Source organism: Thermobia domestica, chromosome 1 (genome assembly GCF_964235325.1).
Source record: "Thermobia domestica chromosome 1, izTheDome1.hap1.1, whole genome shotgun sequence".
NCBI classification, from domain to species: domain Eukaryota; kingdom Metazoa; phylum Arthropoda; class Insecta; order Zygentoma; family Lepismatidae; genus Thermobia; species Thermobia domestica.
In genome coordinates this window covers 298,616,320-298,641,899 of record NC_137454.1, presented here as the reverse complement: position 1 = coordinate 298,641,899, position 25,580 = coordinate 298,616,320, and the positions used below count along the sequence as shown (strand labels likewise).

At 40.1% G+C, this 25,580-nt stretch overlaps 1 protein-coding gene across 1 annotated transcript in view; it reads left to right on the top strand.

Annotated features, from left to right (window-relative positions):
• LOC145667722 (head-specific guanylate cyclase-like) overlaps positions 1–22,517 on the top strand; it is a 649,486-nt gene extending 626,969 nt beyond the window's left edge. Inside the window, exon 10 of the mRNA XM_081735178.1 lies at positions 21,650–22,517. Coding sequence (XP_081591304.1) covers positions 21,650–21,653 — 4 coding nt within the window. The 3' untranslated portion in view covers positions 21,654–22,517. The remainder of the gene's footprint in view (positions 1–21,649) is intronic.
• Positions 22,518–25,580: the final 3,063 nt, after the last annotated feature.

Sequence of the window (25,580 nt, the reverse complement as noted above, 5' to 3'; positions counted from 1 at the left end):
AAAGGCCTTATGTCAAAAAAACCGGGTCAAAAAGGACCCCGTTTCAAAAGGGGACAGATCAAGATGGTCCCGCGTCAAAATGACCAGAGTCAAAATGACCCCGTGGCAAAAGGCCCCGAGTCAAAAAGGCCCCGCGTCAAAAGGAGCCAAGTCAAAAGAGCCCCGCGTCAAAGGGTTTGGCAAATACAATTCCACGGCTAAAAAACCTGAGATCAGGAGTGAAAACCAGGAGAAAGATACATATGACCAGTGGCGTAACTAATTTTATTGTGCCCTGATTGTTCATCCAACTCATACCTTCCCTCTGCCGCCCGCATTTCAGCTGGTATATATATATATATATATATATATATATATATATATATATATATATATATATATTTTTATGTCAGAAGGGCACGGACAAAAGACAAGAATAGAAATACCCGAATAAAAAGGGTCGAAAGGGCCCTGTGACAAAAGGATCCGAATCAAAACAGCCCCGCTGTCAAAAGGGCCGGAATCAAAAGGACGTCGCGACAAAAAGCCCCTATCAAAAATGTCCGAGTCAAAAGGGACCTCACCTCAAAAATGACACGGGTCAAAACGGTCCCGGGTCAAAAGGGTTACAGGCGAAAGGGCAGCGCGAAAGGAAGCCCGACTCAAAAAGGCCTCCGTTAAAACGGGACGATTCAAAAGACCCCTGCGTTAAAAAGGACCGACTCAAAAGGCTCCGCGTCAAAAGGGCCCGGCAATATAATTTCACGGCGAAAAAGCCTGAGATCAGGACTGGAAATCAGGAGAAAGAAAGAGATATGATCAGTGGTGTAACAAATTTTACTGCGCCCTGGTCATTGATCATGTATTTAATCATACCTGCCCCTGCCCTGCCCCACACAGAGTTGATGTATATATATATATATATATATATATATATATATATATATATATATATATATATATATATATATATAGTTCTGTCAGAAGGACACGGACAAAAAGGCGAAGACAGAAATGCCCAAGTAAACTGGACCCCGGTCAAAAGGGACCGGCGACAAAAGGGTCCAAGTCAAAAGGGCCCCGCTGTCAAAAGTGCTCAAGTCAAAAGGTCGTCGCGACAAAAGGGTCCTATCTAAAAATGCCCGGTGAAAAAGGACACCGCATCAAAAGGGCACGGGTGAAGACTGTCCCGTGTCAAAAGTTCCCGAGTCGAAAGGGCCACGCTACAAAATGTCCCGAGTCAAAAGAGGCCCCGCGTTAAAAGAGGCCGTGTCAAAGAAGCCCCGCGTCAAAAGGACCCCGGGATAAAAGGCTCGGTAAATACAATTCCACGGCTAAAGAGCCTGAGATCAAGAGTGGAAATCAGGAGAAAGAAAGATATATGACCACTTACGTAAGTATTTTTACTGTGCCCTGGATCGTTGAACATCTATTTACTCATAACTTCCCCCTGCCCAACGCATTTCAGCTGGTGAATATATATTCTATGCCAGAAGGGCGAGGACCGAAATGCCCGAGTCAAAAGAGCCCCGGGCGAAAGGGCCCCATGACAAAACTGCCCTAGTCAAAAACGGTCCCGCGTCTAAAGGGCTCGGCGACCAAAGGGGCCGAGTCAAAAGGGTCCAAGTCAAAACGGCCCCGAGTAGAAAGAGCCCGAGTAAGGATTCGGCGACAAATGAGCCCGCGTCAAAAGGGCGGTGTTTCAAAAGTGCCCTGGTCAAAAGGTCCGGAGTCAAAACGGCCGCGCACCAATACCGTTTGAGTCGAAAGTGCCACGCGTAAAATAGTCCCGACTGAAAAAGGCCCCGCGTCAAAAGGGCCCGGTTCCACGGCTAAAAAGCCTGAGATCAAAGCACGAGAGGAAATCGAGCATGCACAAGTGTATATTGTCCCTTTGGTAAGTTGATGGTTTTGTGCAAAAGAAGGAAAAATATCTGTAGTTACTAGTAGCAAATAGGAAATTTGAATGGTGATATAAGTTTTGTTTGGTTGTTGATTGTTCTGCAACAAATGCTATTACTTAAGTCATTCTCCATTAAAGTAAGGTTGCACTCCCGTCTTTCGGAGTCTGTGTTCTCGTTACTTTATATATTATTCATTTTCCCCTTAGTTCTAAAATTCGATTTCTAGCCCTAGATCAAAGTATAGTATGAAAAATATTCTGTGAAAGCGATTAGTTTAATTTTGCAGTCAGAAGGCACATGTGGAGCTGTATACATGGTTAGTGAAAAGTATTGGGACAGAACAATAATAACGACGTGCGTGGATGGAGGCAAAAAATGTTACAATTGGCATTATTGCATTGACTTGGAGTGGAGTCACCTTCGAACCGATCTTGAATTCCGCCATATTGCATATCACACAATATTATTAAATATAAAAGGTTATGTTTTTAGACTAACTTATATCTTAATATTCCTACAAATGAGAATGTGAACTCGTTTGTGACACATCATCTGTTTGGGACAGAGTATGCTCTGTTTTACAGGGTGTCCGATGTTTAAAAGTAAATTACAGACATTCAGTAAAGTGACATCAGCATCATCCCTATTTATCGTATGATCATACTTCAGGTCTCGTTTTATCACAATACAGCAGCCTTTTAAATGGTAAACTCCGCATAAAACATTGCGACAGCTAACGCCGTGCAGTTAGGCCACCAAATATACATCTTCTTATCACATAGTCGTGTCAGGTAAAGAGACCCCTCTCTCACCTCCTTTCTTCTCTTCCATACTAAAATTAGCTAACAACATGAGCGCAATTCTTATTTCAAACTATAAATGTATTAGTATAGATAAAAAGAAATAACAAAAAAGAGACGAAACAAGATTCATAGGTTGATGTAGGGAGAAACTGAAACACCCATAATGAAAAATTGAAACCAATGAATGTCTATTACACAGAGATTCAGAAATGAGCAGAGAGAGAAAGAGAGAGAGAGAGAAGAGGAAAGGAGAGGAGAAGAAGAAAAAGTAACGGGAGAACAGATAAAACTGTGGAATTCAAACGTAGTAAGAAAATAACCTAACATTATAAAGTTCCGTTTGCAGAAATCCAACAGTAATATAGAAATAATGTTTGTTTTTACATAGTTTTTCAGAACTTTTCGGATATATAGACGATCCTTTAAATATTTATTACGTTACTTTCATAATGGATAGCATACTCAATTTCAAGTAGAACTGTAGATCTCCGAGATACATCTAGGATAATGTCAAAGGTTTAACACACATGCTTTGTTTCCGCGTGATTCGACTGCAAATTCGGTAGTGTTCGTTGGACGTAATGATCCAAAATACATTCTAATATACCCAGTAGAGAGCGTTGGTCATATCTTCCATTTCAGACTACTAATGCGAACTGAACGAAACGAAACGAAAAGAAAAGAGAAAGAAAGAAAAAAGAGAAAATTGAAGAGTGCTATTTTATTGCTAAATATCTATCAGATATAACCTATATTAAAAGTTCAAACTGTATCGTAATGGAAAGCTACAAATGTTGGAAAGGAAAAGTTCATGTTTCTCATAGATGTAGCATCTTTCAAATTTCAACGTTAATAAAACACATTGAATTATAGGACGGGAACAAATATTGTGTCGAACTAGTAAAATAAAATTTTGTTTTCAAATAACCAGAGAGGTACTATTTTCTAGTCTTTTCCGAAGAGTTATCTGTTCCGAACATCCAGCATTGATTTCATCTCTTCCGAATATAACGTAATTTGCACAGAGAGAAAGAACACGCTAAGAGCTCATACGCATCATCGTTTCAGTCGTATGATGTTGGTTAGGTTATAGACCACCACTGGATCGAGGAATTTAAATCCGTAGTGAACCAGTAATTCGACTGAGATTCGGTAACCCAGAGGATAAAAAAGAGATTTTACTTATTTCCTTGCGTTTAAACAGTATTTCTGTCAGATATGAGTAAAGCCGTTGATGTTATCCCCAGAGCACGAAAAACACGACGCCGACGTTAACAGTTAATTAGATTCCCCGGACCAGGCTTCTGCTCCGTTTTAACTTTGGAATATGAACTGCATGCATGTGTGAGAGGGAGAGAGCTAGAGAAGTGAAAGATGCAAAGACAGGGAAACGTCAAGAAAGAAAGAGAGAGGGACGGGACGAATATAAATATGAAGCATACTTACTATTGCAGTGTATGATATAGAACGCACACACTATTTACTCGAACTATCGCTAGTGATGCCTTGTAAGTTCTCCATCAGGAGATGAGTCTCTGTTTGCAGCCATTATTTTATGCGAAAAAATCATACTACCTGATGGAGTATCGAACCAAGATTTTTCATTTGGAAGTCTGACACGTTACCACTACATCACCGATTGCTTTAGCCAAACTTTGTTTAACAAATGGTGTAATGTTTCTTTCCGAGAACGATAACACGAAAATTGCATACTGCAGATCAATGATGTCTTTGGAATGTCCTGGTAATTCCTGTCCTCTTTCCCATCCAACATTCGTAAATCGTCTCTATCATGATACAGGTGTTTGCTTTCACATTGTTATGTATTGCCTGCCCAGTATGATAAGTCGATTCTTCACAATCACTATGCTACGAGGGTCATCCGGAAATTGGTACCCGTTTGTGCAATAAAGACACAGCAGTACATATTAACAAATATACAGATTTTGATTGGAAAGAACATACTTTACACTACTTCTCCACATAATCACCAAGCAAATTTAGGCATTTGTTATACCGTGTGACGAGTTTTTGTATTCCAGCGTCATAGTCCTCCGCCACCAGCGTATTGAGATACGAAGTCACGCCTTCTTTAAGTTTGTCATCACTGTCAAATCTTTTTCCCGCCAGAAAGTCGAGACACATTAGGAAAATTTTCACAGAGTTCATCAATTGTGACGCGCCGATCGTTCCTCACTCATTCGTCTACTGACCTCAGCAGTTCGTCTGTAATGACAGATGGTCTCCCTGAACGCTCCTCGTCGTGTGTACTCCCCCTCCCCAGGTTGAAGTTGCGACACCAGCGCCGAACAGACGACTCGTCCATCGCATTGTCTCCATACACCTCCTTTAATTGGGGATGAATTTCACAAGGTCGAACGTTTCGTTCATTAAGAAATTTAATCACGGCCCTCACTTCACAACTGGCGGGGTTCTCAATTCGTTTAATCATTATAAATGAGCACAAACATAACACAGGCACTGCTAGCATCACGCAACCTCGCACAGAGCAGGCAGACAAGCCACTGACGCGTTATGACCTTGCCCAGCGGCTTTCCGAGTCGTCAGCGCTTCAAGCGGCGCAAACGGGTATCACTTTCTGGATGGTTCTCGTAGATAGCAATATTATTCATAAGGCCATTGCGTTACCCCTACACTATCATGCCATCTAAAATTTCAAGCCGAATATTACTTTCTTTAGCCCTGATCTTTGGAACGAATCGGCTTTTTCCTGTAACGTTATTTGCAACAAAGTGCACAACAAAATTGATTTGTTCGACGGCCTAGAGAGAAATAAGTGCCCACTGATAAAAAAAAATTACAATCGAGCAATCGAGGAAAGAATGTGAAATTAAAACATATTTTGCAGTAAGTTCTCCGTGCAAGTTCAAAAGTAAGCAAATAATAATAATAATAATAATAATAATAATAATAATAATAATAATAATAATAATAATAATAATAATAATAATAATAATAATAATAACCTATATTATAAAATTGAAAGTAACTATGTGTGTGGCTCCTAATCTCTTGAACCACCCAACTGATCTCTATAAAGCTTTCAACATAGATAAGGTTCGGATCTGGGACTACGTTTGTCCTTTCAGTTTGACGGTGCAACGTAGGGGCCGGTGAGAGGGAGGAACATGTAAAAAAAAAACTGAAAATGAAAGTGGCTGTCTTTGTGACTTCATCACTCTTGAACCACCCGACCGATCTCAATTAAATTTTCAACACAGATCAGGTTCGGGCCTAAGATAGCATTTATCTATTTACTTTGACGATATAGCTTAGGGTTGTGGAGAGGGAGAAGTTAAAAAAGTGTAAATAAAAGTTGATAACTCGCGAAACAAATGATCCATCACGATCAAATTTTCAACCTAGATGAAGTTCGAACCTGAGACGGTTTCTGTCATATCACTTGGACGTTGGTACTAAAGAGATGAAGAGGAGGAGCGACATTTAACAAAGAACGAAAAATTACTGGTATAAGTGGTGTATCTGTAATTTTTGGATTCGCTGAGATTAATAGTGACACATCTGATGCTGTTTAAACCCAAATTCAGTTCCTCTAGTGGGAGGAGGGAGAGACATAAAAATGATCGAAATAACCAATATCAGTGTCGAATTCACAGTTTTCCGGCTCGCTGAGATCAACAATGACACTGCAGATGCCGTGCTCCACAACATAGGGATGGGAGAGGATATAAAAAACACAACGCAAAATGGCCGATATCAAAGAGGGCTTTAGTAACACGAAACAGTGACTGAGTAACGGACCATATTAATATTTTTTCTCAATTTAACCCAATGAAGCGGGTAATTGATGCTAATAATAATAATAATAATAATAATAATAATAATAATAATAATAATAATAATAATAATAATAATAATAATAATAGACTACTATAGTGTGAATGTACACATTTATTATTATTATTATTATTATTATTATTATTATTATTATTATTATTATTATTATTATTATTATTATTATTATTATTATTATTATTATTATTCCCGTACTTTTGAACTTGCACGACGAAATTACTGAAAATATGTTTTATTTCTGTAATTTTTCCTGGATTGTATGCATTTCCTTCATTTATTAGTGGGCACTAATTTCTCTCTAGGCCGTCGAATAAATCAATTTCGTTGTGCACTTTAATTCGTTCCAAAGATCACACCTAAAGTAAGTAATATTTGGCTTCTAATTTCAGGTGGCATGAAAGTGTTCGGGTAACGCAGTGGCTTTATGCATAATACAGCTATCTAACATAGGTTCAAATCTTATTCACGTCAAAGTTAATATTTTTACAATGTGATTGTGAAGAATCGACTTATCATACTAGACAAACATTACGTAAGAATATGAAAGCAAACACCTGTATCATGATAGAGACGATTTACGAATGTTGGTTGGGAAAGGGCAAGGGAATTACCAGGACATTCCAAAGACATCATTGATCTGCAGTATGAACTTTTCGTGTTGTCGTTCTCAGAAAGAAACACTACACCATTTGTTAAACAAAGTTTGCACGGCGTTAGCTGTCGCAATGTTTTTGAATCGGAGTGTACCATTTACACTTCCCTATTTTGTCCCTGAAGTGAGAAATTTTGAGTGAAATCAGAATTTTTTCTGATTTTTAAATTTTTTTAGTCCCTTTGGAGCCCCGTGTAAACGTAGACATCTTAAAATCAACTGCAAAATACTATATGTGTGTACAAAATTTCAATTTTCTATCTTGAATAGTAAGGGCAGGAAAAGTATTTCATTTATCAGTAATCCCCACAGTGCCCCAGACTACCGCAAAAGACCCTGATGGCAGGTAAAAAATTTCCTGAGACATCCGTGTTTATTCTAGGATCATGGTTTGCCATCATTCTCTTGAGAATAGAACTACCTTTCAAACGGTATTATTCACATGTCTCTATCATGTATCTAACGCGGGAAAATCGCGAAGAAAGAAATTTTTCATCAAAATATCCTTTTAAAATTTTGCCGCTCTGGACCCCTCTGTTTTAACGCAGAGATCTGAAAGAAATCTGATAAATACTATTCGGTGGAGTGAATATTTGTCCAAATTTCAATCTTCTAAGTGCAAAACTAAGCCTGCCATATATATATATCCATAATACCCCAGATTCCCGTATAAAACAGGATCTTGTGTAGAAGTTTCCTTGAGACATCCCTATTTATCCTAGAATCGTGGGTCGTACATAATTCTCTTCAGAACTGGCTTTCAAACGATACCATTCACATGTCTCCATCGTGTATCTAAGGCGTGAAAATCGCGAAAAAAAAAGAGATTTTTTGATTAAAAATATTTTTTTACCTTTTTGCCCCTATGGACCTCCAGTGTTAACGCAGAGATCACCTGAAAAAATCTGATAAATTTTGTTCGGTGGACTGCATGTTTGTGCAAAATTTCAATCTTCTAGTTGCAAAAGGAAATCCGCCAAAAAATAAAAAAGAAATAAGAAATAAATATCGGCCTAGTAAAAAAATATTTTTTAAAGTTTTGACGTCATCACTTCCTATGTCTCGACGCAGAAAGGCGTGAAACCATACTTAACGTATTCTACAATGCTTCTAGGCTTGGAAAACAGAAAACACAAAGTAAAAAGCTTTATTTGTTCTTTTTAAATCGAATAATGAAGACACTCATTTAGTAGCTAAAACATGTTAACAATCCACAAGAACTGTCACTTGTTGAAACCTTCATATCGAATTATGAATGGATTTCAGGTGCTGTACTCAACAAACGAAAGTCAAGCCTGATGTGTGCAAACACAGACCAACTCATGGCAGACACGTAGGCTACAACTTTCGTGCCACAACATGCACTGTGGTAGTGGTTGTCCTTATTCATCAAAGTAAAGCCCGCCATGTAACTCTTGCAGGCAGAGTATACCTTTTAAATGTTTTTATATTCAGTCGTCTTTGGTTCCATACAAAACTATTTTCCTGCCAAAGAAATATCTCAGTATCATACGGAAACACAATGCAACTGCTGTGGCATACTCACTCCCTAAGGGTGAATCACGCGACAGTGTACTTATCAAAATGTGTTGGTGGCCTTGGCCTTGAAAACATTCAACTTCAGAGCTGCTCGCACATAGCTTGTGCCAAAAGGACTAGATCAGGAGAGTAATGCTCTCGGAAGTACGAACGAGAAAAACAGTTCTGATTGGTTGGTGTTATCAATTTCTTGCCACGTTGCATTTAAATAGCAGAAATCAAATAATTGTTGTTGTCAGTCTTCGTGGCCGAGAGGGCTAGCGCTATATGCTACTAATGAAAGTCCCTTTTGGCGTGAGTTCAAACCCGGCTCGAGGATTTATTTTTAAAATATTTTTATAACACTTTTTAAATTAAAATAATATGAAAATAATATTCAAAAAAGTGATTTACTTACTTTTGTGCAGATAAGTAGTAGTAGTAGTAGGAACGGGATAGAAACCCCGCAGGGCTCGTTTTGTTCCCCTTGTACTCCATGATATAAATTTTGTGACCAACTTAAAACAACTGGCTAGGATAGCGTTTAGAACAGCTGGCTAGATTAGCGCGCGAAAAAAACGTACTTCTGGGAGCATTACTCTCCCGAGTGGGTCGTGTGCCAAACACTGCTCATGGAGTCCCTTTCCAGCACAGTAAAAGGGCGAAAAAAGAAAAGAAAAGCAAAGAAAAAATAAAGAATACGGAAAACTGTTCCTTATGCAAAGAGCGTTTGAAAACATTTCAAAAGGTACGCTATGACTATTATCAGTTAATTGGCAACAACCGATATCACGGACAGATCCAGGAAGTTTTGAGGGGGGGGGGGGCAGGTCTGAAAAATAAATTTGAGACATTTCTTGATATGTGGTTGGCTAACCAAAAATGTGAACTGGAGTGCTTCATAATACGTATTTATCGCCCTTCTGGAGGCTGCATTGAGGAAAGCCATGTTGTTCAACACGAGAGAATCCAGGATTACAATAAAAAAATTTTTATTACCATCTTTTTATTATTGCATTATTTTATTTTATTATTATCATTATTTTTCTTAAATTAGATTATGTAGAGTAAACTATTTTTAATTTAATTTCCTATTAACATAATTCATATTAACTCTTTACTAATATCCTTATTTTTATACTGCATAAGTACTGTCGTGAGGTTAGATTTAACACCATTATTTGTTTTGAAATTAAAATATGTTAATACGTGTTACCATTGGCAGTTGATTGTGGACCGTTTACTAGTGCTATACTTTAATGGACTTAACTAGTTTTGGGGACAAAAGATATTTTCAAAATATTTTTGACTAATGGTCTTTTGGTAATAGATTATTACGAAGCGAAAGAACATACTTAAATGAAATAAAGTTTTTTGTTATCCGAAAATAAAGTATGAAAATAAACTTATTTTTATGTAAAAAAGCATTCAATTATTAGTGTTGAGAAAATGTAACTTCTCATTCAAAAAGCTGACAATTGATGCTTTTGTGTTTGATTAGTTGCTTGGCTGCAGGCCCGTATCCACAGGGGAACTGGGGTGCCGGGCCCCCCTAAAGTTTTATTGTTCCCCCTAACAGGGACGTACCCAGAAAATAATTTCGGGAGGGGCGTAAAGCGTTTTGGAGGGGTTCAAATACAATTTGAGACTAAATTATATGAAAATTTCTAAAATTGCCCCTAAAAGTAGATTACATTTTTTTAAAGTCGGGATTTCGGGGGGCGGACCCCCAGGACCCACCCTGCGTATGCCCCCTAAAATATTCACGGTAGGCTTGCAAATGAACTGCTATACTATAATGATGAACTATAATATGGTTGGATCGGCCCCCTAACTTCTACCGCCCCCTCATATTTTTGGGCTGGCTACGGCTACCTACCAATACACACAATGATTAGTCTTAAGGGGCCGTCCACATATTACGTAACGCTACTTTTGACCAATTTTTATCCTCTCCCTCCCCCTTGTCACACTTCGTAATGCAAGGCTAAACCCCTCCCCCGTTCGTTGCGTAACACTTTTGGATTTTTGTTTTCTCACCAATTTTCCTTATTTTGGGAGTTATTATAATAAAAACTATTTTTAATAGCAGAAATTTTATTACAAAATGCTCTTTTTCTGAATATATTTGTAGTATTTTTAACTAATAAATCAAAGTACCGGTACGTATTAGAAAATGGTAGGATGGTAATAATATTTTAACCCCATAAGATTGCTTAATTAACAGTCCTAATTCTTCAAAACTGCATACTGTCGTTTCCCAAGGAGATCACACCTATCCTTTTCGGTCAGATGATGACAACGAGGGTCACTACGAAAGTTTTGAGATACGCATTGTTGTGGCACAGTATTTGAATTCCAACAATTGCGTTCGGTAGTGGTATCCAGAGCAAAGAAGCGAAGCAGGTTTCAACGGCGTATCGCCTTCACTTGTTTGTTGATGTGAGCAGTATTCGGCTGTCTAGAATGGAGCTCGAAAGGGAACCTTTTCGGGCAATGATCCTTTACGATTTCAAAAGTGGTTTGAACGAAACACAAAGCCTTGACCGTTTTCAGGGGGCATTTGGGGTCCTTGCTAATTCCCGTGCTACAATTTTTCTGTGGTTTGGTGAATTCAGAAGAGGCCGGACATCGCTTAAAGATGGAGAGAGAGCTGAACGTCCTGCAAAAGCTGTGTCAGATGAAAACATTGCCGCTGTGGAACAAATGATTCGAGAAAATCCTTGAACAACTTTCAACGACATTGAATCGCCATTGGATCGCCATTGGATTGGATACAGTGAACATTGGATCGCCAGCAGTAACAAAAATTCTTCATGTTCATCTTCGGTTCATGAAGGTTTCATCTCGTTGGGTGCCTCACACTTTGACTGAACAGCAGAAGCGCATGCGTGTGTAATGGTGTGAAGAAATGCTTGCAAGATTTGATGGAGGCAATTCTCGACGCGTCTCTGACATTGTTACTGGTGATGAGACTTGGATCTATCAATTTGACTCTGAAAATAAACGCCAGTCTACAGTTTGGATCTTTCCAGACGAAAATCCACCCACGAAAGTGAAACGACCGCGAAGTTTGGGGAAGAATATGGTCGCAACTTTCTTCTCCAAATCTGGCCATGTTGCAACTGTTCCACTTGAAGAACAAAGGACAACTGCTCAATGGTACACTACTGTTTGCCTAACAAAAGTGTTCCAGAAGCTTCGGGAACGGCGTCCAAGAACTGGATTGCGTGGGATCCTGCTTCATCATGACAACGCGTCCGCACACACGGTCAATATCACAATTCAGATTTTAGAAGCTAGGGAGGTCAAACTTATGTCTCATTCGACGTATAGCCCTGACCTGGCCCCGTGTGATTTTTTTCTGTTCCCCAGGATCAAAGATCGCTTGCGTGGGAAGAGATTTTGCAGCCCTGAAGAAGCTGTAGTGGCTTACGAGAACGAACTTTCAACACTTGAAGAAAAAGGCTCGCAACACTGCTTCCAAAAGTAGCTTTCGAGGATGCAAAAGTGTGTACAGTGTAATGGTGAATACTTTGAGAAAATGTAAGTGTTAAATTGATTTTAAGTAAGTTATTTCACATCTGAAAACTTTCGTAGTGACCCTCGTACTGACAAGGAAGATGAAGGTGGAACAGGATCTGAAGAACTAACATCGATCTCTTTTTCAGGGATCCAGGATGCTTCGTGCATTTGAAATTCGCCACTTTCGACGATGCAAAGTTGCCTTCCACGTCGACCACAGGTTCAAAGTGGCTGCGCATGTGAAGAAGCAGGGACATCTCGTTTGTGAAGAAGCTCTCGAGCATCTTTTTTGGACTTAGGACTTCAGTTTACCTCTTTTCATATTCTTCTTGTCCTAAATCAGTGCGAGAATGCGAATAAACTCAATTTCTTCAGAAATATTCAAATTCAAAAATCAAAAATTTAGTACGAGATAATATCCGACGAATTAGGTTTTTTAATATCTTATTTTGATCTACAAATCCTGGATCGTTCCATCGCGGAAAATATAATTTCACGAAAAAGAATTTCTTCTGTTTCCTATGCAAAACCCCTTAGAAGAATAGAGTGAGTAATGATTCAAATCAAAGGTTTCAGATAACATTCTCAGAAATAGCAATACTAGTGGGAACATGAGGGCATTTTCAGGCGGTGGTTACGATCACTAACAACTAACTCCGGAAAAGCGTGTTCTCTAAATCCAATGCTGCGATAGCCACAAAACGGAGTTTTATTGTATTGTAATACATGCAGGATTCGCCACCATTTACGCTAGTGTCTAGTGCGTCTTCGAATCTCTTCTGTATGATTCAATTTATATAGGCTATAGTTCGCAATTTTCCAAAACAATAGGAATATTTATTTATCTATATCGATATATATATATATATATATATATATATATATATATATATATATATATATATACGAGGGTTGGAACTTAAATAGTGGCAACACTGCTGTGGAGACACTATGCAATGAAATGTACTAGTGGCGCTGATAGCGCACGTTGTTAACATACCTACCTAACCTCTGAGCAAGTAGACTCGCCCGTCCCACGTCACCGGCAGGCTCACAAGCGAGGGAAGCACAGTCACTTGTGAGCGAGCGGTCAAACGTAAAGGTGTCACTACAAGCAACGGAGTTGGATCAAGATTGAATGTGCCAGAGGTCGTACAGCACGACAGTGTCATCAAGGGCTTCAAGAGGCGTGTGGGGAATCGGCATTGCCGTACAGAACAGTGGCACGGTGGGTAAAAACCTTTAACGAAGGTCGGCAAACTGTGGCGGACATGCATCGGGCAGGTCGTCCTAGCGTCTCTGAAGAAGAAGTGCAAGCTGTTGCCGCGTTAGTGAACAGTGATCGACGCCTGACGATTCGTGAGCTCGCCCATGAAACCGGATTAGGGCATTGACGGTCTGCCCTGGAGGAACGTAATGCGTTAGGATAACACACCATAAGTTTCACCACACTGGGGCTCTGACGCACTTTCGACTTTCGCGGCGACCAATAATGACGCCATTCGTTGGATTGGCGTTTCAGTGTTGGCTCGTAAGATCTGGTCCATGTTTCATCCAGTGTTATGATACGGCGTAAGAAAGCCTCGCCTTCGCGCTCATACCGCTCCAAGCGCGTCTGAGCAGCGTCGTAACGCATCCATTTTTGCATTTCCATCAACTCATGCGGAACCCATTGTGATGCAGTTTTCCGCATGCCCAGGCGTTCCTTCAGAATGCAAAGCACAGTCTTACGCGCTAATCCGGTTTCGTGGACGAACTCACTAGTCGTCAGGTGTGGATCACTGTCCACTAGCGAATTTGACACCTTTACGTTAGACCGCTTGCTCACAAGTGATTTGTGCTTCCCTCGCTTGTGCGCCTGCCAGTGACGTGGGACGGGCGAGTCTATTTGCTCTGAGGTTAGGTAGATATGTCAACAACGTGCGCTATCAGCGCCACTAGTACATTTCATTGCATAGTGTCTCCACAGCAGTGTTGCCACTATTTAAGTTCCAACCCTCGTATATATATATATATATATATATATATATATATAAATGAAAGTGACTATGTTTGTAACTTAATAACTCTTAACCACCCGACCGATCTCGTTCAAATTTTCAACATAGATGAAGTTCTGACCTGGGATGTTTTTTATCATTTTACTTTGAAGGTGCAACTTGGGGGAGGGGGAATATATAAAAAATGATTGAAAATGAACGATGTTAGTGTCAAATGCATAAATTTCGGCGTCGCTGAGATAAACAGTGACTTTCGATACAGTTTAAATCCAAATTCACCCCGCAACTTGGGTAAAGTGGAGGATGACATATACAAAATGTTCGAAAATGACTGATATTAGAGTCGAGACCATGATGTTAGGGGTCGCTGAGATGAACAGTAACACTTTCGATGTCGTTTAAATTAAAATTTGGCCATGCAACTTGGGGAAGGGGAGATATATAAAAGTGATCGAATATGACCGATATTTGTGTCGAATCCATAGTTTTTGGAGTCCGTAAGTTGATGGTGACAGTTTTGGTGCTTTATATATCCAAAATGAAACGTATTCTCCCCGTATGAAAAACGGGTATTCTAGCTAATTTATAAAAAAGAAAAAAACAATAAAATTATTTGTTTAAAAGATTGCATATAAATCTGAGAATAAAAATAAAAAAATACAGCAGAAAAACTGTTACGTAGCGAAGACCTAAACTGCCGTGTCGTGACAAAACGCTGTAACTTTGGCGAAGAAGTTTTGCGAAAATGAGCCTTAAAGTTTTCATCCGAAAATGTGATCTGTATCGTGTAGAACCAGTGTAACTAGGCAATAATGGTCAACCAATCAATTTTCACCAAATTTAATCACACAACATGCATTTACGTAACATTACATGTAAACACGTGTTTCCAAAGTCAAGATACACTATTTCTACACGATACAGATCACATTTTCGGATGAAAACTTTAAGGCTCATTTTCGCAAAACTTCTTCGCCAAAGTTACAGCGTTTTGTCACGACACGGCAGTAAAGCCCCTCCTCCCCCTTATCACTCTTCATAACGCAAGGCCGAACCCCCTTCCCTCCTTGCCGCGTTACGTAATATGTGGACGACCCCTAAATGTGTCTTAATCACATATCCATTAGACACAGAACAAATATAGACATTTTAGTTCTTCTACTGACAGTCAGTACATATAGTGATTTTTCTTTATTGACCCTTATGCACATTTCGGTTGCACATAGAACAAATCCAAGAACGTTTTATGTCATCAATTCGAGGACAAATAGCACATCTCCTTCTTTTAGCTGGAGAATTTGTTTGCGGACAGTCTTCATTGATGTTCCTATCAGTTAGTCGTAACAATGACTGCCGAAGCCTACGAGAAAGTGTCCCGCATTCGCCCCTTACTTTTAGGTGATCTTGAGCAAGAGTCATCGTAATACTCCTCATGAAGTCTCGTCTCTGAAGTCTTCTTGGTTCGTTGGAAAGATGGTAAAAAAAACAAGGCTATTTAAGCATGCAACGTCCAGTATTCTATAGAAAATTGCAAGAAACCACCTTCTGCAAAATCTGCCAGTTCCGAGTTCTGCACACATCTCCGTAACACTCCCCAAGAAAACCACAGAAAAAATGTAATGCAGGAAACGTATAGCGCAAGTACTATCCTGGGGAAAATTTCGACCCCAGAGGTCCGAAACTATCGAAACAACAAAGTGCATGGACACGAACAACAAGTCGCTACGAAATATCAAGATCAACTGAAAAAATGCAACCGTTAAGTTTTACGACCCACGATTATGCCGGCTAGGCTAAAGGAGGATAATGAGAAATGGTGGAATGAAGAAAGTGGGACGAAATTGGAGAACCCCGAGAAAACCCACGCACACAGTGTTTATCCAGCACAAGGTTCACTTTGCGCGGGCTGGGATCAAACCCAGGACCCCATGCACCAGAGGTGAATACTCTATCACTGAGCCACCGCGGGCCCCTAGCAAGGTCAACTGAGAATAGACGACTGAAACCTCAGTGAAGTATATATATTGTCCACAGCTAGAAATGTGTTTGCGGAGGTCAAATTTGATCCCCCTCGATAGTAGTTACGAGTTAAGTATGTAGTGATAACTTAGGAAAAAGATAAGTAAAAACTTAGATTTCTTAATAAAAATAACTTTGTATACTGTTAGAAAAATACTCCGTAACTTTGTATACTTGTATATATATATACAGGGTTTGTCCGGGAAGTAATAGGACTGATTTTATTTCGCCATGACTGTACTTCGGAGCGTGCGCGCACTGACTGAATCCAGTAGAGGGCGTTCCTAGCTAACGAACGATCGGCTGGTCAGTTGTCTCCGAGCACACGGAGAGTCAGGACAGGCTTTTTCGCGCTACGTGTTTCTGTGAGTGGTGCAAGCCGAAAATGCAGCGTTCGTTAGAGCAGAGGTACGCGATTAAATTCTGTGTTAAACTCGGTAAATCTGCGACAGAGACGTTTGATATGATCAAGCAGGCTTACCCAGATGATGCTTTAGCAAGAAGTGGTGTGCTTCGGTGGCACAAGGCCTTTTCGGATTGCCGGGAAGAGGCCGCCGATGAAGACCGTGCTGGAAAACCTTCGACTTCGACAAACACCGACAATGTGACTCGTGTGCGCGAAGTTTTGAACTCAGACCGTCGACTAAGTATTCGTTTCATTTCCCAGATGTTAAATTTACCAAAAACTGTGGTTCATGAAATTGTGACGGAGCATTTGAACATGCGCAAGGTGTTCGCGAAGTTTGTCCCAAAAGTGCTCACTGACGACCAGAAATTGCGACGAGTGGAATTGTGCCAAGAAAATTTGAACATATGTGAAAGTGACCCCCAATTTTTGAAAAAACTAATCACAGGTGACGAATCGTGGATCTTTGAGTATGATCCCGAGACAAAGAGGCAATCTTCCCAGTGGCACACGCCGGCGTCTCCTCGCCCAAAAAGAGAAGAATGAGCAAATCCAAATGACTTCCGTGACGCCTTCAACGCTCGGAAATCGCACTCGCAGCGCTACATCGACACAGAAGGAGCCCATTTTGAAAGTTTTCAAAGAATTGTAACGATTGGCTCAATATATATTTTTTAAATCGACTCAGTCCTATTACTTTCCGGACAAACCTTGTATATATATATATAACGCAGCAGCTGAAATGCGTGGGGCAGGAGGGTATGAGCAAATCGATCACCAATGGAATGAGTCGATCCAGGGCACAGTAAAACTAGTTAGGCCACTGGGCATATCTCCTTCCTTCTCTTCTCTTTACATTATATCTGGAGATGTATGTTCTGACTAATAGGCTACTGTGGCAATTTTAAAAAGTATGAGGATATACGCTATCAATGATAAACTATGACTTTTAATATATATAGGGCAATAAGTCGAAAAACTCTATATTATTGTTCTGTCCCAATGCCCTGTATAGAGATCCACATATGTCTTCTCAGAGCAACATTAAACTAATCTTTTCCACAGAATATTTTTCATTCTATACTTTGATCCAGGGGTGGAAATGGAATTTTAGACCTAAGGGGAAAGTCAATAATAGATAAGGTTTGATTCAGAAAGTCGAAAGAGCAAGCGAACTTTGATGGAGAAGCGATAGAGATTGTTGCAGAACAATTAACAAAATTAATATCACCATTCAAATTTACTATTTGTTAATAATAACTAGAGATGTTTCTCCTTCTTTGGCACAATCACTTCAACTTACGAAGGGGATATTATCCCCTCGTGCGTACCTGATTTTCACTCTTACTTTGATCTCAGGCTTTTTGCACGTGAAACCGTATTTACCGGGTAACGTTGACGCGGGGCCATTTTGACTCGTGCATTTTTGTCGCGGAGCACTTACGCCCAGACCTTTTCCATGCTCGGCCGTAAGACTCGGGCCCTTTTGAGGTAGGATTCTTTCGACCCAGTCTGCTTTGACGCAGGACTCTTTTAACTCGATTCCTTTTGACCCGGGCAATTTTGACGCGGGGCCATTTTGACTCGTGCATTTTTGTCGCGGAGCACTTACGCCCAGACCTTTTTCATGCTGGGCCGTAAGACTCAAGCCCTTTTGAGGCAGGGTTCTTTCGACCCAGTCTGCTTTGACGCAGGACTTTTTTAACTCGATTCCTTTTGACCCGGGCGATTTTGACGTGGGGGCCGTTTTGACTCTGGCCTTTTAGTAGCGGAGCTATTTTCACCCGTGTCCTTTAGAGGCGGGTCCTTTTGACCCGGGCTCTTTTAATGTAGGGCCCGTTTGTCGCGGAGCCCTTTCATCAAGCCCTTTTGGCGCGGGCTGTTTTGACTCGTATCCATTTGTAGCGGGGCCGTTGTGTCTCTGGCCCTTTTGTTGCGGAGATCTTTTGACTCGGAGACTTTTCTCGCGGGGCCTTTTGACCAGGAGACCTTTTGACCTGTGCTCTTTTTTTACATTCGCTCAGCCGCGTAACTCTCAGCCGGTGCCTTAAGCATTCAAATCCGGCGAGGTAACATTATTGCGAATGTTTTTTTTATTTTTTCTAGGCTCTCTTGACGCGGGGCTGTTTATACTCGGGCTCGTTTGACGTAGGTCCCTTTTGACTCGGTTCTTTTTGTCGCGGGACAATTTTGACCCAGGTCTTTTTCACGCTTGATCGTTTTATCCCGGAAACTTTTAACTCAAGCCTTTTCGACCCGGGCCATTTTGACGTGTGGTCATTTTGACTTGGACTCTTTTTTCGCGGAGACTTTTGACCTGGACATTTCACACTGGGCTGTTTTGACCCGGGCCCTTTTCACGCGGGATCGTTTTGACTCGGGTACTTTTCTCGCGGAGACCTTTTGACGCGGGCTGTTTTTCTAGCGGGGCTGGTTTGAACCGTGCCCTTTTGAGTTGCATCCTTTTGACCCGGCCTCTTTCGAAGTAGGGACCATTTGTCGCGGGGTCTTTTGACTCGGCTCCTTTTCACGCGGGGCCGTTTCTACTCGGGGCCTTTTGTCGCTAGGCCCTTTTGACCTGCAGACTTTTTGACTTGCGCTCTTTTAATGCGGGGCCGTTTTTTCTCGGTTCCGTTTGACGTAGTAACCTTTTGACTCGGGTTTTTTCTCGCGGGATCCTTTCGACCCGGGCTCTTTTGACGCTGGGCCCTTTTAACTCAAGCCCATTTAACCTGGGCCCTTTAGACTTGGGGCCATTTTGACTCGGGTCCTTCTGTCGCGGAGAGCCTTTCACACAGGTCCTTTTGACTCGGGCCCTTTTGTTGCAGAGATATTTTCAACCCGGGCCATTTATCGGGGGGTTCTTTTATCCGAGCCCTATTGACCTGGGCTCTTTTCACGCGGAGCCCTTTTTATTTGGGCCTGATTGACGCAGGTCCATTTTGACTCCGATCTTTTTGTCGCAGGCCACTTTTGACACGAGCTCTTTTGACGCGGGGCCGTTTTGAGTCGTTCCCTTTTGTCGCGGATACCCTTATACCCAGACCTTTTTCACACTGGGCCGTTTTGATTCGGGTCCTTTTGAGGAGGGTTCCTTTCGACCCAGGCTCTTTTGACACAGGGCCTTTTAACTTTATCCATTTTGACCCGTACAATTTTGACGCTGGGCCATTTTGACTCAGGCCTTTTCGTTGCTTCGCTCTTTTCACCCTTGCCCTTTAGAAACCGGTCCTTTTGACTCGGGCCCTTTTGTTGCGGGATCCTTTTCACTTGTGCCTTTAGAGGCCGCTCCTATGACCCGGCCTTTTCTGACCCAGGCCCGTTTGATGCGGGTCCGTTTTGCCTTGAGCTCTTATGTCGCGGGTCCTTTTGATCGTTCCTGTTTTGACTCCGGCCTTTCTGTCCTCGCCCTTTCGTCTTGCCCTTCTGACATAAAACCATATATATAACGCAGCAGCTGAAATGCGTGGGGCAGGCGGCGGGTATGAGTAAATCGATTATTAATCGATCCCTGGCGCAGGAAAATTAGTTACGCTACTGATCATATCTCTTTCTTTCTCTTCTCTCTATATCATGTCTGAAGATGAATGTTCTGACTAATAGGCTACAGTGGCGATTTTAAAAAGTAAGACGATATATGCTATCAATTACAAATGTTATGAATTTTAACTTAATATATATAGCGCAATAAATCGAAAAACTCTATATCGGCCTTTTGCTCCCCCCTCCGTTGGAAAAATCTTGCTGGTGTTAAGGATTATCATGTTGCTTAGTTACTGTATTATATTGTGCTATACAAACAATAAATACATCTGTGTTTTTTTTTTTAATAAGAAGAAGCTTATTTACATTTATTACGGACCTTGCTTTACGACAGCGAAACATATTCACGTTCAGCGTAATCAGTTTCCATTCTGAAATAAGGACAGTGAGACGAAAGAAATTATTGACGCATACATTTAGGACTTAGAAAAGTGTCCTACGAACATGTCGTAGTGAATTCCTGAAGAGTGACATGCGCTAGTAGCAATTGTTAGCAGTTATTAACTGAACATAGAAGATAATAAACGAAAAACTGAAAATACGAATCTTTTCAGAGATGACAGTGTACTGATGCTTTAAATATGTTCCTTTACTCCTTATACATACGTTATTTCTATAATCAAAATAAAAACTGTTCAAAATTAATCACAATTTCTTATGCAACCATCCCTTCCTTGGAGTACTGCGCGGTCACATACCCGTCACGGCGATGTAAAGGCACTTTTGGCGACGAGGATACATCCTCAAGTAGAAATCCGTACTGATAGAACTCCCATCATTGTGCAAGAAATATTAGATTCAATCACAGGCGATGTGAGTTCTATTGTGTTCGTGTTTGTGCGTTATTCAAGGTTCTCCCGCTTACTCCAGCATTCTTGGATATCAATGTTAGTCCACTAATTCTTCAATAGTCAAGTAATTACATTTACTATCCTCACTCACTATATTTTTTTAAAATCATAGTTATAATCGAGAAAACGTTAAAGAATGTTTACACACTTTACATTTAATTTTGTATATTCCCAAGTAATTTAATACACTTTCACTCTTAAATTCTGGCTGAAACTCTGATAAGTAGTGTTTCTTTCAGGCGTACTTTCAGGTGGGACTTCGCGCCCCGAAGTAGGTTAACCGACCTCCAAGGAACTAAAATCAATTAAGTTTCTATTGCATGGCCATTCTTATGGCAGATGGCGTTCTTTAACAAATAGTGTTCCAGTGCAGCCCCTGACGTATTTAATTTACCTCCTTGGAAAATATTTTCTGAAAGAAAGTCTTCTGTTAAGTGGGTTTGTTAAATATCTGAAATGGGCGTCTCATGTGTGCTTTCTCTGTTTCTTATGTATCTGTGATACGTATATGTTCAAGTACTGTATATGCTCTCTAGGATTACTTCATGAAACAATGTTCAAATTATGGATTTAAACTTATGTTGACTGAAGGAATGTAATTTTCATTTTCAGATGACTAATCCAGACACCTGGATTCACGTTTGAAGAGCGGCCTCGTGAATGCCTTCCTAAAGGGTTTCCCCAGGACATCGCTGGAACATGTTATTTTGTGGAGAAATATTGTCATCCTAAGCTCCCTGAGGATGCATCATTAGATGATCATATAGCAACAGCCATGGCTGAGCTGAATTTAGATTAATTATAGTAGCATTGCTAATTTTGCCTTCTAATTATGTTGTATATAATTTTAATTATTACTGTAAACAATGTTAATAATTGTTCTTCTGTATATGTTTATCTGTGCAAACATGAACTAATTTTGTGCTTTCATACTATTCTGTACACTCTATGTTGTTACGTGTTGTGTAAATTGTTTGTGTAACTTCAGATAATTATAAAAAGATGTTTACCAAAATATCTATTATCGTGCTGCCTGTTGTTTCATGAATCAAATGTACCTCATTAGGGATTGGTTCTTACAAATATTTATCTTTCGAGCTCAAGGACTACTCTATGACCTCAGGAAATTGTCATACGGAAAAGAGTTTTCCTGTTGTTGTTTTAGCAATATCAATAAACCACATCTAAATGTTGATTTGTTTTTAGAAATTTTATTCCATACTATATTGTAATATTTATCAAGTTGAAAATTTACGGCTTTTAATTTACCATGTGAAAACAAAAAAAAAGAACAATTAAAAACCAATATAAGCAATGAATTATGATGAAACTGGAGATAAACTTTAAACTACCTTTTGTCCCACACACCAAGAGTTCGTTCTATTACCTCTGAATTCAAACTAAGACAGGACACGCAATAAGGCATACAGATAGGATAATGAAGATATCCGTAGGCCCAAAGTACATACGCCTCATGGAGCCGAAAACGTCAGCAATGTCGCATTTGAAGACTTTGGGGCAAAAACCCGTCAAGTCCAAAAAGTCTCAAAGTGTAAAGGAGATAGCTTCACAAAGGTTTCTCTTCATCCGATTTTCTTCAAACTTAGCACTTATGTACTAGAACGGAAATAAATCGACACGTATTTTTGTTGTTGTTGTTGTTTCTCTCGGAAAATAGATTAAGGGTGGCAAAAGGCCCCTTTTCAAAAAAAGGATCCCCTTGATTAAAGGGGCCACTTTAAAGAAACGAAACTCTGCCGATGCAAAGATGACTTGAAAATAGGAAATACGGGTTTGTCGTTTTTGCGAGAAAAGGGTTGCAGGTTCAATGGCCCCCTTCGAAATGACAAAGAACTCCGCACAATCCTCACGAAAATTGGATTTCGGTGGAATTGCTTGAAACCGTGATATGTTGTAGATATTATAAGAAAAAGTCTCAATGGGCACAACCACAAATCACTGACCGTTTGACCACTACAGGGTCATCTTTTTTAAAACAGCCGAAGATAATGACATTCTGGATTTCGGTAAAAATGACTAAAACCGCGATATGTTGTAGATATTGTGATCCTGAGAAAATGTCTCAATAAGCACAATCACCAATCACTGAGCAATTGGCCACTACATGTCCGCTTTTGTGGAAACAAAAGGTAACGGCATTCTAGATTTCGCTGGAATTGCCTGAAACCGTGACATGTTGTAGACATTATGACCCTGAGGAAAACTCTTAATGGGCACAACTACCACTCACTGACCATTTGGCCACTATGAGTGCACTTTTTTGAGAACAGCGAAAATAGTGATGTTCTGAATTTCGGTGAAAATAGTTGAAACTATAATATGTTGTACATATTGCGATCCTGAGAAAAGATCTTAATGGGCACAACCGCTAATCACTGATCATTTGGCCACTACGAGGCCACATTTTTGAAAGCAGCTGAGCCGAAGATAGTGATATCCTAGATTTCGGTCAAAATGACAGAAACCGTGTTGTAGATATTATCATCCTGAGAAAAAGTCTCAATGGACACAACCGCAAATCACTAATCGTTTAGCCACTACGGGGTTACTTTCTTGAAAACAGCTGAGTATAATGATGTTCCGGATTTCGGTAAGATTGAGTAAAACTGAAATATGTTGAAGATCTTATCATGAGAAAAAGTGCTAATAGACAATTCTGATTAAAATTGTCTAGGCTTTCCATTGTTTTCCTTGGCCCCGCAAGATGAACATCTGAATGCTGTCTATGCTTAAATGATGTTGGCCGCTACTCTCCCCATCCCTTTTTTGGGTTGTGGGATAGGACTTTTCAGAGTTTCATACAATTCTACCAAAATTCACGAGTATCCTTACTTTCTGCTGTTTTAAAAAATGTGGTCATGTAGTTATGAAAAGGTCACTGATTGGTGGCTGTGTCCATTGAGACTATTTCTCAGAAACACAATATCTACAATATATCAGAGTTTCAAGCAATTACACCGAAATCCAAAATACCATTACCTCTTGCTCGTTTAAAAAAGTGGTCCTATAGTGGCCAAACGATCAGTGATGGGTACGTGTGCCTGTTTAGACTTTTTCTCAGGATCACAATATCTACAACATATCACGGTTTCAAGCAATTCCACCGAAATCTAGAATACCGTTACCTTCAGCTCTTTTTCTTTTTTTTTTTTAAAAAAAAAGGTCCTGTAGTGGCCAAACGGTCGTGGATTGGTGGCTGCGACTGTTGAGACTTTTTTTTTTCAGAATTACAATATCTACAACATATCATGGTTTCAACCAATTCCATCGAAATCCAGAATAACGTTACCTTCTGCTGTCTTCCAAAAAGTGGCCTCGTAGTGGCCAAACGGTTAGTGATTTGTGGTTGTGCCCATTAAAACTTTTTCTCAGGAACACGGTATCTACAATATATCACGGTTTCAAGTAATTCCACCGAAATCCAATATCCGTAAGGATTGTGCGGGTCCTTTGTCATTGCGAAAGGGGTATTGCCCCTGCAACTCTTTTCTCGCAAAAGCGACAAAACCCGTATTTCCTACTTTGAAGTCATCTTTGAATCGGCGGAGTTTCGTTTCTTTAAAGTGGCCCCTTTAATCAAGGGGACCCTTTTTTGAAAAGGGGCCCTTTGCCTCCCTAAACCTATTTTCCGAAAGAAATAAAAAAAATACGTGTCGATTTATTTTCAGTCTAGTATATAGGTGCCAAGTTTGAAGAAAATCGGATGAAGAGAAACCTTTTTGAAGCTATCTCCTTTACACTTTGACTTTTTGGACTTGACGGATTTTTGTCCGAAAGTCTTCATTTACTACTAGGAAACTATAGTATTAACTTTAAACATGCAGAATTGAGAGATTGGATCATATCCTTTCCCATTGAAGCAACATTTATCGGAATTAGGCCATATCGTTTGATCGTCAACAATGAGCGTTGGATCGCTACGCTACGAGTAGTGATGTACGAGTAATATGCATAATTTGTAGAAAATCAACGACTTAACCCCCTCTACGGTAGCAAAATTAATTGAAATTGGACCAGATCGTTTGATTGCCAATGATCAACAATTTATCGCCACACGTAGTGACATAATAAGTTAATAAACAAGTTAATTTTTTCGCCTCATGAAAGCAAAAATTTATGGGAATTGGACCAGATCGTTTGAACGTCGTTTTATTACTTTGATGGCCAATCTTGTTAACCCCCCATATAAGCAACATTAATCAAAATTGGACAAGATCGTTGGATTGTAATTTGATTCCGTTTGCCAACAAGCAGTATTTAATAGCCATGTGTAGTGACGTAATACACATAATATTGTAAGGAAATTAACAAGGTGTCCTGGTAGTCCTCCATGGAAGCAAAATTGATCGGAATTTGTCAGATGATTTGGTCGTCGTTAGTTCAGTACGCATAGAGACGTAATACGCATATTTTGTACGAAGTTAACTTATGCGGCTCCATGGAAAAAATATGGAAATTGGGCCAGATTATTTGATTGTAATTGATCTCCGACAATCAGAGTTCAACCGCCATGCATAGTGAC